The 15,000-nt window shown below is 34.8% G+C and overlaps 1 protein-coding gene across 1 annotated transcript in view; it reads right to left on the bottom strand.

The window, feature by feature from the left end:
* Positions 1-15,000, bottom strand: part of nr6a1a (nuclear receptor subfamily 6, group A, member 1a) — a 36,547-nt gene that overhangs the window by 10,678 nt on the left and 10,869 nt on the right. Inside the window, exons 2-4 of the mRNA XM_067394098.1 lie at positions 8,515-8,745; positions 4,529-4,584; positions 1-80 (exon numbers count right to left, since the gene is read on the bottom strand). The exon at positions 1-80 is cut by the window's left edge and continues 87 nt beyond it. Coding sequence (XP_067250199.1) covers positions 1-80; positions 4,529-4,584; positions 8,515-8,745 — 367 coding nt within the window. The remainder of the gene's footprint in view (positions 81-4,528; positions 4,585-8,514; positions 8,746-15,000) is intronic.

Here is a 15,000-nt window from a genome sequence, read left to right as displayed (position 1 = left end):
CCCCAAGTGTGTTCCGGCATGTTAGCTTCATCCTTAAACTCCTGTCCGGACATAATCCGTTCGATCTCCTCATCGGAAATCTGCGCAAAGAGAAATGTTTGATCTAAATTCCAAAACGGTGCACAATATAATGAGGATCATTCTGTGTCAACTCAACCAGAGCTCCCCGGCTCAAATTTTTGATTTTGTTCATAATTTTTTTGTACAAAGACAAACATAAATAGTGATGAAAGCCAAAACGTTACAAACCCGATTCCAAAAAAGTTGGGACACTGTACAAGTTGTGAATAAAAACAATGCATTGATGTGGAAGTTTTAAAATTTCAATATTTTATTCAGAATACAACATAGATGACATATCAAATGTTTAAACTGAGAAATTGTATAATTTTAAGGGAAAAATAAGTTGATTTTAAATTTCATGATACCAAAAAAGTTGGGACAAGGCCATGTTTACCACTGTGTGGCATCCCCTCTTCTTTTTATAACAGTCTGCAAACGTCTGGGGACTGAGGAGACAAGTTGCTCAAGTTTAGGAATAGGAATGTTGTCCCATTCTTGTCTAATACAGGCTTCTAGTTGCTCAACTGTCTTAGGTCTTCTTTGTCGCATCTTCCTCTTTATGATGCACCAAATGTTTTCTATGGGTGAAAGATCTGGACTGCAGGCTGGACATTTCAGTACCCGGATCCTTCTTCTACGCAGCCATGATGTTGTAATTGATGCAGTATGTGGTCTGGCATTGTCATGTTGGAAAATGCAAGGTCTTCCCTGAAAGAGACGACGTCTGGATGGGAGCATATGTTGTTCTAGAACTTGGATATACCTTTCAGCATTGATGGTGCCTTTCCAGATGTGTAAGCTGCCCATGCCACACGCACTCATGCAACCCCATACCATCAGAGATGCAGGCTTCTGAACTGAGCGCTGATAACAACTTGGGTTGTCCTTGTCCTCTTTAGTCCGGATGACATGGCGTCCCAGTTTTCCAAAAAGATCTTCAAATTTTGATTGGTCTGACCACAGAACAGTTTTCCACTTTGCCACAGTCCATTTTAAATGAGCCTTGGCCCAGAGAAAACGCCTGCGCTTCTGGATCATGTTTAGATATGGCTTCTTTTTTGACCTATAGAGTTTTAGCCAGCAACGGCGAATGGCACGGTGGATTGTGTTCACCGACAATGTTTTGTGGAAGTATTCCTGAGCCCATGTAGTGATTTCCATTACAGTAGCATTCCTGTATGTGATGCAGTGCCGTCTAAGGGCCCGAAGATCACGGGCATCCAGTATGGTTTTCCGGCCTTGACCCTTACGCACAGAGATTGTTCCAGATTCTCTGAATCTTTGGATGATATTATGCACTGTAGATGATGATAACTTCAAACTCTTTGCAATTTTTCTCTGAGAAACTCCTTTCTGATATTTCTCCACTATTTTTGGCCGCAGCATTGGGGGAATTGGTGATCCTCTGCCCATCTTGACTTCTGAGAGACACTGCCACTCTGAGAGGCTCTTTTTATACCCAATCATGTTGCCAATTGAGCTAATAAGTTGCAAATTGGTCCTCCAGCTGTTCCTTATATGTACATTTAACTTTTCCGGCCTCTTATTGCTACCGGTCCCAACTTTTTTGGAATGTGTAGCTCTCATGAAATCCAAAATGAGCCAATATTTGGCATGATATTTTAAAATGTCTCACTTTCAACATTTGATATGTTATCTATATTCTATTGTGAATAAAATATAAGTTTATGAGATTTGTAAATTATTGCATTCCTTTTTTATTCACAAGTTTGTACAGTGTCCCAACTTTTTTGGAATCGGGTTTGTAAATGTCAGAGCTCTATATTTACTGGGGTCAAAATGACCATTTTCACCTGAGATTTGGTGGCAATATACAGGGTGTAAAATGACTTTAGAAAGATGACAGCATCATTATTTTATTTTTACACAGAGATTGGTAGGTCTGTTAGTAAAATCTGTTGATTTTAGCAATCTTTGTTTCATTATATGCCAATGGTGACAGTTCAAAAATGGAAAAAAGCTCTTCTTGCGTTTTTTTGCCTCAAGTTTGCATGCCTGTAACTCAAGAAGTATTAAAGATATCTTAATATCCTTTTAGATTCTGGTTCTAAACAAACTTTCCTCTTGGTATATTCATTTTAAAGGCCCTCGATGGTTCAATCTCACAGATATGGAGATCATAATGCGGCTCCATGAGTAAATTGGTAAATAGTACACATTTTCAGTGGTCAAAAACCAAATGTAGGTCACTTTGCAGCTGATACTTTTTATCTTTTAAAGAGGAATATCTGAAGAACAAATAATGTTGAAACTAATGTTGAAATGTATCTTGTGTTTTTCTATCAGCTCATTTGCACAGAACATACTTGAGTGCCATTTTCCAAAGTTTGCATGCCTGTAACTCTAAAAGTATTTAAGATATCTTAATATCCTTCTAGAATCTCATTATTAATAAACTTTCCTTTTGAAATCTTCATTTTCAAGGCCCTATATAGTTCACTCCCATAGATATGGGGATCTCAAAGCAGCTCAATGATCAAATAGTTGAATTTTACCCATTTTCAGTGATCAAACCTCTACAAAACAGTGGACTACTTAGTAAATATACATCTGTGACATTTAATATTTATAGTTTATAATTATATAGTATATATAGTTTTCTTTTTACAGAAAAAATATTAATAAAATCAAAAATTTGAGCATAGGGACCTCTGGTTGAGTTGACACGGAATGACCCATGAGTCATTCATTAAGACTTGTTGTTCAGCAAATATTTTCAGGTGAAAACATTCAAATTGGAATCAATTGATCTGGAGTTTGGCTCGAGGGTGAAAGATTTCCCCACACAGATTTCACAACGAGTTTAAATCAGTTGTACATATTTGCAAATTGTATTCAAATTAAAAAAAAAATGTCTAAAATATAATGAAGTCATTCATTAAGGCTAAAGGTTTAGCCACATTTATCGTTGTTCAGTGAATTTTTTGCAAGCAAAATTTCACACGATGGCAAAAGATTTCCCCACGCATATTTTGCAATGGGTTCAAGTTTGTCATAAGATTCAAAATTTAAAAACTCTGCAAAATGTAATGAGTCATTCATTAAGACTAAATGTGAGATCACATGTACAGCTGTTCAGAGAATTTTTGCTGGTGAAATCATTTAAATAGGAAGAGTTTTTTAAATCAAAATTCTCAAGTCGAATGTCATTATTTGCCGTTGTTCAATGAAATATAGTCATTTGAACAGGAATCAACATAATCGAGAATTTCACATGAGATTTCACAACAGGCTCATGCAAATCTGAGGCACTGACCAACATAAAGCTGCTATGCTTCATACACTCCTACACTATTGACAATGGACCTTTTTGGCAACTAAATTTTGCTGAAATTTTGTTAATGTGACCGTACCTTAAGTCTGTCAATTCCATCTCGTAGTCAGTTTAGACCACAGAAAAGGGACAGAAAAACGTCATCTATTGACTGCACACAAAGCGCAATTCCATGAGCCTTATTATCGCTCTTAATGCGAAAGAGACAAACCAGCATTTAAGTCAAGGCCATGCACTAAAACATTCCCTTTATAATTCAATTGATGAGTTCAAGCCATCTTTAACAGTGTTTTATTTTGTCTAAGGTGAAGCAACCTGCTATTGTGTGTTCCAGAGGCAATTAGGACGAGTCAATAAGATGGCGGTCTCTAGTGCTGGGATCAGGTGCAAACAAGAGCGCTTAGAGACTAACAAGCTACGCATTTATACCCGCTTTGTCCTGTCAAATACAAGCACAATCAAAAAGGCTCAGCAGGCTTAAACTCACTGAATGGAGCCTGAAGTCTAATAATCAACATGATGTCAGAGAAATGAGGCAAAGTTAAAATAAACTAAATATTTAACAAAAAATAACACAGACCTCTATATCAAAGGCCAAGTTTGGGATTATTAGGCATGTCGAGGTTCACACAACAACATGCGAATTAAAAACATTCAGCTAACGCTGTCATTCACATCCACGCGAATGTAGAAAAGCTGCTAAACACAATGATTTTATGAGTTCAGTTGACAATGAATGAGAAGAATTACAAGGCAATCTATTCACTGGAGCTCTGGCCTTGAGAACAGACTCCTCCAATTAAATTAACATCTTTAAATTACATAGAGGTCACAAGGTACGCCGGGCTATTTATCCCAAAACTCGTCTTCATTTGCGCCAAAACTAATCAGCTCTATTTCCTCCATTTACAACTGGAGAGGGCATGAATGCAAGCGGCACGGCTGCTTTAATACGAGAGACATGCGAGAAACTGTGGCTGAATGGCAGGGCAGGGACGGAGTAATTAATTTGTGACTTTTAAAAAGTTCTGTTGAAGAGAAATATAGGTATAGAAGAGCGCTGAAGAACAGAGAGATCAGGGCAGGCCATCTCATCAGATAGGAAAAGTCCATTTTGTTTGGAAAGAAAAGTGTCGATGTGTAGAAAGTGAGGTGAGGGGTTATGGGTACCTGTACAGGCCCGATGCTTTTGTTCCTGCCTCCCGGCATGCCATCTTCTCTGATCGCTGCAAAACACAAGACCAAGTCATGAGCTGAATGTCCATTAAAAAAACTATTTTACCTTTGAGATGAGGAATTCTGTGCGCCTCTGACATGCTTCGCCTCTTTTCAACATTCAAATTGAAATGTCAGACAAAGAGATTTGTATATCCCTCATGTAGGCGATTTAGATGTTAAATCGAATTGCTTTCAACAACACAAAAACGTTGGTGAAAAATCAGAATCTAAGCCCAAGTAGAGCAGAAGATGGATTGGTAACAGTAGCGGTATTAACATTAAAAAGGACCTATTATACCCCTTTCACAAGATGTAATATAAGTCTCCAGAATGTGTCTGTGAAGTTTCAGCTCAAAATACCCCACAGATCATTTATTATAGCTTGTCAAATTTAACAGCTCTCGCTTCGGTTGCTCAAAATCAACAAAGCTGGAGAATCTCACGCAGCCAAAATGAGGATTGTCAGTAACGGTGTTCAGCCTTACATTGTTCAAACCGGAGTCGACACTGATGGAGAGACTCAGGAAGAAGTTACAACTTTTAGACGTTTCTGAATGGTTAGTGGATAAATTGATGTAGTTGCTGTGGAGTTGATTCAACTCATCCACTAGCATGTGCCGTCATGTTCATCTTTTGTGTTGAATTGACCCTCGTTTGTGAAGCAGTCCGGCGTAAAATGACGGCATGACAACAACACTCGACTACAACAACTCTTCCTCTTCTCTAAAGCAGCCCAACATGGCCCCGCCCCCTTTGTTGTGTGTTCTCGGGGGCGGAGTTTATGTAAATTTTGTGGTTTGTGATGTCACTAATCTGGGAAGAAGCTCGTTGTAGTTCCTACCAGCCGTTTGTTGTAGTCCTTAAAAAGTGATTCCTGTAAAAGAAAATATCTTCCTTTGCATTGAACGTTGAGCGTCGTAACTTTGCAGATGTTGTTTATGATCAAACAGCAACAGTTAGACGCAGCAAAAACAAAAGGTAATCTATGGAAGTTTGCTTGTGCCATGAAACAAAAAAATAAAAATGGTATTTGCAAGTTATAAAGTCAGAATTGTAAAGAAGAGGATTAGGACCGAGCAATAATAAATAAATTAAACCATCTCGAGATTAAAGTTGTTAAATTTAGAGAAAAAAGTCGAAATAAAATATTGAGAATAAACTCATTTAATTACGAGAAAAAAATCGTTAAATTTCGAGAAACAAGTTGAAATACAATGTTAAGAATAAACTTGTTAAATTAAATTACGAGAACAAATTCCTTAAATTATGAGAAAAATGTCATTAAATTTCGAGAAAAAAGTCGTTAAATTACAAATTTGTTCTCATAATTTAATTAATTTATTCTCAACATTTTATGTTGACTTTTTCTTGAAAATTAACGACTTTTTTCCTCGTAATTTACCGAGTATCTCAACATTTTATCTCGATTTTTTTCTTGAAATTTAACAAGTTTTTTCTCGTAATTTAATGACTTTATTCTCAACATTTTATCTCGACTTTTTTTTCTCATAATTTAACGAATTTGTTCTCATAATCTAATTACTTTATTCTCGTAATTTAATGACTTTATTCTCAACATTTTATTTAGATTTTTTCTCGAAATTTAACAACTTTAATCTCGAGATGGTTTTATTTTTTTTTATTATTGCTTGGCCCTAATCCTCTTCCGTAAAATTGTGATATAATCTCGCAATTCTGAGAAAAAAGTCAGAATAGTGAGATATAAAGTCAGAATTACGTGATTAAAAACTTGCAATTGCGGGAAAAAAAGTCAGAATTTTTTATTTGATCACACAATTCTGACTTTATATCTTGTAATTCTGACTCTATTACTCGCATTTGTGTTTAAATCTTGCAATTCTGAGAAAAAAGTCAGAATTGTGAGATAAAAAGTTGCAATTACCTTTTTTATTTAGCGGTGGAAACAAGCATATTAATCAGAGCCTGATATTGATCTAAATAAATATAGATATAATATGTGGTTAGTGGATCTCATCTATGGCTTTAATATTTCACCAAATACTTTTATGGAATTATTTAATAAGAAATAAAGCCATTTTTGTTAACAATGTGAACATGCATTCTTTCTGGAGACGCCTGATTGTTTTGATCAAGTATTTGACTTGCTGTTGGCACATTATAATAGACCTCCAGTTTAATATAATGTCTCCAGACCTACATTACTCTGCATTGTGAAGAGCCAGTGTCAAGGTCCAACACTTCTGAACATTTGCTGCCAGTTTTCATAATGCATTTCAGAATGGTCGGTGTCACTTTATAATGGTTTGTGGCATTTTCTCTCATGCCATTTTACAATATGAAATACCTGATTGGTAAGTATCAGTCTGTGGCACATTCCCCTGCTGGTAAAATAGTGTCTATTTTCTTTTGTGATTCCAAATGACAGCTGAACTGTCAATCCTGTTCACATGTAAAAGGTGGCTGCTGTTTGTTTACGGTGACTCTCTGTAACCTCATGAAACGCGCTGATGACGTGCGATGTCTGCGTGGAGGTACGCACATACATTGGTTGACAGGCAGGTAGGTATACGGTCTGAATGCAATGACTGGAAGAGCATTTTTGGTCCTAAGACTTTGACAGAAGATATATGTACATGTTTTAATATTTAGACCACTTCTATTATTGATTGTTTTCAGGATGTAAAGAGAGTTTCAACCAGTATAATAAAAAGTGTTTATGAAAAACATACCCTACCTTTAACAGTGGTAAAATCACTGTAACGCACAGCCACATGTGGATTATTGCTTTTAAAAATGTGCAACAACAGATTTAAAAGATGTAATATTTAATTAGTAATATAAATAATAATATTCATGCATAATTAATAATTATAATATGATTCATTAGCCGACTATGTGATATGTACTATATAAATAGTGTTTAATTTGATGAGGTGGGATTAAAGGGCCTAAATTGATGAACAAACCTTGTGAAAGAAGTGTGCTAAATCGTATTTAATGTGCATTTAGTGTACTTCAAATCTTGCATTTGAAAAACAGTATTTATAATGTGTATTGCAGATAATATAATATTGCTGAAATAAAAGTCCACTTAAGTGTACTTAAAGAGAGATCACTTTCATGACTTTTGAAGTATAGAAGTATTGATTATAATTTTAACTGTAGTGTTATTTGATATTACATTTAAAGTTAATATATTTTAAATGTATTAAATTACAACTTAGAATTGCACTTGTGTAATTATAAATATGTGACATACAAGTTTCAATAGAAATTACCATAAATACTTGTCAGTACATTCGGCAGCACACTTCAGAGACAATAGAAGTAATTATGTAATACAGCTTAAAAATTGCATTTCATTTAAACTATAATACTTCTTCATTTAATTGCAGTTGAAGTGCAATCATTGCATTCAGTTTGCATTTAAGTATATTATTTCCACAGTAAGCACTCTTAAGTATATAAGTGTATTCCTTCTCTCTCTCTCTAGGAAGATCTCTTGATTTCATTGACCATTTAAATTGTAAAAACTCAGTCTTGAGAGGAATATTCTGTCCGTGTCTCATGGAAGTTGAAGCGAATATATAAATACTATAGTACCACAGTCATCTCCTGAAGATTATTCAGCCCTAACCCAAAGTAAATAATGCAACCTAAAGTCATAATCGATAGTCTTCTTCAAATCACAGCCACTGTGAGCTCAGCCCTTGTGCGTTATTGACATGATCACTAGAGGGCAGTGCTGATTGTTTTAATGTATTTTCCCTTCTGGGGAAAACAACCCAGTTCATACTAGTCCAAGCTGCATCTACCAGGTCAGCTGATCAACCACCTGAACCAGCTTGAACCAGCTGGAAAACACCCAGCAAAAGAACTTCAAGCTACTTTTAGTTTTATGTTTTAGCCAGATTCAAAATAACTAGATTGACATGTTTCTGGGTTGACCCTCTGACCTTTGCGGTTCATTCCCATCTGCAGGCACTTGAGCAGCCGGCAGTACTGGCAGCGGTTGCGTTGTTTGCGCGACATCTCGCAGTTCTTGTCGCGGCTGCAGCGGTAGACGCGCTTGTTGCAGATGCTGCGCTTGAAGAAGCCCTTGCAGCCCTCACAGGAAATGATGCCATAATGCAGTCCTGTGGCGCGGTCTCCGCAGATAAGACAGGAGCGCTGCTCAGCCTGGTCATCTGAGAGAAACACACAAACATACTGAGATTAGGACCATCATGTGCACATACACACCTCTCAATGTATTCTATATGTTTGCCTTCAATTTACATTAATAGCCACTTCTTCTAAATACACAGCCCTGTTCAAAGGTTTGGGGTTGGTAAGATATTTTAATGTTTTTGAAAGAAGTCTCTTCTGCTCACCTAGGCCGCATTTATTTGATCAAAAATATAGTAAAAATTGTGAAATATTTTTACAATTTAAAATGTGAATATATAGTAAAATATAATTTATTCCTGTGATCAAAGCTGAATTTTCAGCATCATTACTCCAGTCTTCAGTGTCACATGATCCTTCAGAAATCATTCTAATATGCTGATTTGATGCTCAAGAAACATTTATGATTATTTTCAATGTTGGAAACAGTTCTGCTTCATATTTTTGTGGAAACCGATCATTTTTTTTCAGGATTTTTTGATGAATAGAAAGATCAATAGAACAGCATTCATTGGAAATAGAAATATTTTGTAACATTATATGTAAATGCATTTACTGTTCATTTGTGACCAATTTAATGCATCCTTGCTAAATGAAAATATTGATTACTTAAAAAAAAAAAAAAAATGGCAGGGTATATAAAAGCATCATATAACATGAATCAAAACTATGGTTAAGAAACGGCATTACATCAAAATTGGCCCTGTTTATTATTATTATTATTATTATTATTAATAAATAAAAGTCACCTGTCTGATTGTGCATAGCTTTCTTTTCTGCTGACATAACCAAGGCAATGTGGGTGGAGAAAAATATTAATAATATTTTCAAAATCTGATGCATTATTTGACACTGAATTAGGGCTGCACAACAATAAAGCGATTAATCATTTGCAAAATAAAAGTCTGTGTTTATGTAATATATGTGTGTTCTGTGTATAAGAATTATGTATATATAAATACATGCACATACATGTATAAATTTAAGAAATCGATACATGTATAAATAAACATACATATTTATATATATTTTATACTACATATAAATATAAATATTTTATATATACATTTTTTTTTCTTAAATATATACATGTGTGTGCATGTACTTATATATATATATATATATATATATATATATATATATATATATATATATATACATAATTATTATGCACAGAACACACATATATTACATAAACACAGACTTTTATTATCGCGATTAATCGTTAGGTAGCCCTACACTGAATATCCATATTCACCCAGAAATGCATCAGATAATTAAAAGTTAAACGCATTTTTTAAGGAACTTTCAAGAAAAATGTTTCACTTGTGGTGAAATGAAAGGGGGAAAAAAGGACCCAGTTCCCACAACACCATGGCTGCGTCCAAAAAGTTATTTTGAATAAGTAAACACTTTGTGAATGCTAAAAAAGTATGAATGTAATCCAGAAATACTACATTCGCCATGTTGTCATTCTCATGTGATCAGTTGCGTCGCTTCACTACCATTCACAAATCCTCTCATGTGCCCTCATGGGACAGTGAAGTGTCCATATGGACACCAAAATCTCACTGGAAGTAGCAGTACTCTTTTATGAGTACTGTGAATTCGGACATACTTCTTTTGTCACACACTGTTTTTCACCTACCACATAGAAGGGAAGTTTGTGATTTGAGACGCAGCCCAAGACAAACAAACACACCCCCTCCCCCGGCTCTTGACCAGATGGGTCGGTGCCATGGCAACTGAATGGCATGGCTGTGCGAGGAATGTGCTTGCTCACCGCGGCTGTGGCGTCACGGCTGACTTGGCGAAGAAAGGGTTCAAACCAAGAGCAGCGGAAACACTAACCCTCCCTTCCACCTGCCCTCTGTCAGAGTCATGAGATCAGCTAACACTGAAGCCAGACCCCCGTCTGCAGCCTAATGAAGCTACACAATCAACACGACATGAGGAGAGAAAGAGCTCGGCCTACAACACACAGATCCCTGAATGACTCTTTCTTTCTAATGACACGCTCAAACCGATAAGCACTCCAATAACTTTGTTTGGAGGTCAAACTGTGAGGTGGAAAATATAGTGATAAACAGCTGTATTTAATTTCATTATAGTCACTGAACAAATCGCTTGAAAGAAACTATTGTGAATGAGATGCTTTAGTTATGGTGAAGAATCAGTCAGTCATTAAAATATAGTGATGTCTGTTTAATGAATGAATAATTCATTTGAACTGATTCTTTTTTAATGATTCTACACTCTAAAAAACCCAAGTTGGGTTGAAAATGGACAAACCCAGCAGTTGGGTTAAATGTTTGACCAAGCCTGCTGTGCAGTTTTATTTAACTAAACTATTGTTTAAAATGACTATATATCTGGATTAAAATGATCTCAAAATATGTCGGAAATTAAAAATCAGACACATAATTACTAGAACAAACAATAATAATCAAAAGGTGAACATTTATTAATAAGCAATTGAATACATGTTTATTGTTTCACTCTAAAAAATGCTGGGTTAAAAACAACCCAAGTTGGGTTAAATATGGACAAACCCAGCAGGTTGGGTTAAAGGGCAGCTATTATGCCCTCTTTCACAAGATGTGATAGAAGTCTCTGGTCTGGTCAAGTTTCAGCTTAAAATACCCCACAAATTTGCCCCTATTTGCGGGTGAGCAAAAACATGCCATTTACTATATTACTATATTGCTGGCTAAAAAAATAAACCAAAAATTGGTTAAATAAAATGGCTGGGTGAAAACAACCCAATCCCTGGGTTTGTCCATATCTAACCCAGCAGTTTTTAAGAGAGTATTATTCAGGAAACTTATTAATAAATGTCAATTTCCAACATATTTTGGGTTCATTTTAAACAAGCAATACAGCCATTTTTAAACAATAGTTGAGTTAAATAAAAACTACCCAGCATGCTGGGTCAAACATTTAACCCAACCACTGGGTTAAAACAACCCAAGCGGGGTTGAAAATGGACAAACCCAGCGGTTAGGTTAAATGTTTGCTCAACCTGCTGGGTAGTTTTATTTAACTCAACTATTGTTTAAAATGACTATATGTGTGGATTTAAATGAACCCAAAATATGTTGGAAATTAGAAATCAGACTCAATTAATAGAGGCAACAATAATAATCAAAAGGTGAACATTTATTAATAAGCAATTTAAAAAATGTTTATTGTTTAATTATTATTAATTACACATATTAATAAAATCAATGTAAGAATAACTTATATTGTTGACAATACTTCAAGACGAACACTTACTGGACTGAAGCAAAATGTGAGTCTCACATATGATCATCAGGCTTCTGAGAAACATTGTATTGCATTATATATGTTTTAACTTCAGAGCTTTGATCCTAAAACTAAACATTTAAATATCATCTTACTAAGACATTATTGGCAGATAGAGAGACAACTGATGTTTACATGCATTTTATGTAAGTAGTATGCTATACTGTTATAAAGATCTCACTGATTTACATTACAAGCATCAGAAATCTTTCATTTCAGCCATATTAATATCAGCATCTGCAGCATATTTTTGCTCAGTTTGAGCCTCTGAATACAGATGAGGTGTTTTTTCCTCAATATTCTCACTATATCATACTATATGAGCCATAAACATTTTTTTTAATATTTTGTGTGTTCAATAAAAAAATTCTGACTATTATTTTATATCTCAGGTCTCAATATAATGCCAAACAGCAGCATTTAAGTGATGATTTGAAAACAGAAAAGTGATTCTGGCCTTTCAGCACTATAAAGATGACATCTTTCTGTTTGTGTAAAGGTGATCATGTGATTAAGGATCTACAGGATAATGTCAGGATAAAGCATTACAGAAAGTCAAAGCGGTAAACACAAACAAGGATAATTTCCCCGTGAAAAAGAGGAAAGAGCTGCTGCTGACAGAAAATGTGGCGGGGTCAACGGTGGACCATTAACGGAGAGTTCAAGTCATAAAAACAGGGTCATGGCCCAGCGCCTTTTCTTCCTCAATATGAGAGGGAGTTCCACAGGCCCGTCATTACAGCAGAGTCAAGAACAGGCCATTCATACCATCTGACATGCCTTTTACTCCTCTTTAGGACAGTATGATTACAGTGCAAATGCTGTCTTTTCTTTCGGCTTTCAAAGCGGCGGTGCTTCAGTGTTTTCTGAGGAGCCGAGCGAACGGAGAAGGGGTCAAGAGTGCGCCGAGGCAGGCCAGGGTTACACCGGTGTTAAGTGTGGGGTTTCAGTCTTCTCTACAGACTATGTTTAGTCTCTCAGGGGGTGTAAAGGTTCATGGTTTGCTTACAAACATTTGAAATGATTTACAAATGAACTGATACATGACAGATTACTGAAAAAAAATATTTTCCTTGCATTTTGTTTCATCAGGTAGTTCAAAAAAGGGTCACAAGAAAAAAAAAAAAAATTGGCCGGAGGACTGCTGATATCGAATGTTTACAATATACACTACCGTTCAAAAGAAAAATGAATACTTTGGCAAGGATGCATTTAGTTGATCAAAAGTGACAGTAAATGCACTTATAATAATAAAAAGTAATAATAAAAAACTTCTATCTTTCTATTCATCAAACTATCCTGAAAAATCATGAATCACCATTTCCACAAAAATACTATGCATTTATCATTAATAATAATCATAAATGTTTGAGCATCAAATCATCATATTAGAATGATTTCTGAAGGATCATGTGACACTGAAGACTGGAGTAATGATGCTGAAAATTCAGCTTTGATCACAGAAATAAATTATATTTTACTATATATTCACATAGATGATAGTTATTTTAAATTGTAATAATATTTCACATTTTTTACAGTTTTTTATACAGTTTTTTTTTATCAAATGCAGCTTCAGCTTTGACCACAGGAATAAATTACATTTTACAATATATTCGTATAGGAAACAATTCTTTTAAAATATAATAATATTTACTGCATTTTTAATTAAATAAATTCATTGCACACAAGACTTTCAAAAACATAAAAAAAAAATCCAACAAGCTTTTGAATGGTGTATTAGTGATATAAGCAACATTTTGAGGTTTAATTAATTAAAATTGCTTAAAATTAATTTCTGTCAATCAGTTCAATTTCAATGAATCTATGCATTTTTTCATGTATTAAGTTTTACTTAAAAATGTTATATATATATATATATATATATATATATATATATATATATATATATATATATATATATATATATATATATATATATATATATATATATATATATATATATATATATATATATAAAAATAATGAATATTATGTAAATATATACATATTTATCAAATAAATATTGCTGTTGTTGTCTTGACCAAGTGTTATATTGGTCCAGCACCAAACCTGAGTAAAAATCAGCATTTGCGTGTATATATATAAAACGGTGTCAATCGCCAGTTGGCCGGTAACATTTTTTATTAATTCTAACAATGCAATGTTGTGAGAACATGAATTTTTGGTGTCATTACCTCCCATTTTTGCAAAAACAGTTTCATGGTCAGTAAAAAATAATTATGGCCAGTAAATTTTCTCAAGTCACCAGCCACTGGCACTTAGTTTTAGGCCCATATAATCAATAAAATCAATAAAAGTTCATATCCTTGTCTTCATATAGTTAAAAACATGGTCAAATGAGAAACGATTTCACTGTATTAGATGTCTTGAATTAAACATTTTGAATCTAAATGCTAAAAATGGCTGTTTGTTGACTGAGTCTTGACCGAGAAAACAAAAGTTTTTAAATGATTCCAGAGGAAATACATACAAGTCAAGATACATGCCGAATATTGTCAAAAGGCTGAATACTGCTGAGCCCTACTTGGTGGGTCTTTCGTGTCCCTTTTTGTCTGTGTCCCATTCAGAGAGACTGGGTGGGGATATGCGGACTGATCTGTTAAATGGAGAATAGGAGACTTCTAAAAGCTTTTGCATCTGAATGACATTGGCATTGAGATACCGGCGGTGAACTTTCACATACTGAGAGCTTTATTGGACCGGACCGCAGGAGTCACACACACACAAGAGCTTCCTGTCAGATAAGCTCATATGAGGCTTTCAAAGCACACACACTGACAACCTTAAAACAGACGCATCTGCTACCAAATCATAGTTTAATACGCTGAAGCAAAGTCGAGGTCTTTACTTTAATAAATTCAACATGCAAGATAACGTATTTTTAGCAATGAATCAGTATTGAGCACAAAAGTCAATGCATTTGCATTGTGACTTCATACCTTGGT

Source organism: Chanodichthys erythropterus, chromosome 9 (genome assembly GCF_024489055.1).
Source record: "Chanodichthys erythropterus isolate Z2021 chromosome 9, ASM2448905v1, whole genome shotgun sequence".
NCBI classification, from domain to species: Eukaryota; Metazoa; Chordata; class Actinopteri; order Cypriniformes; family Xenocyprididae; genus Chanodichthys; species Chanodichthys erythropterus.
This window is presented reverse-complemented; position numbering and strand designations above follow the sequence as displayed.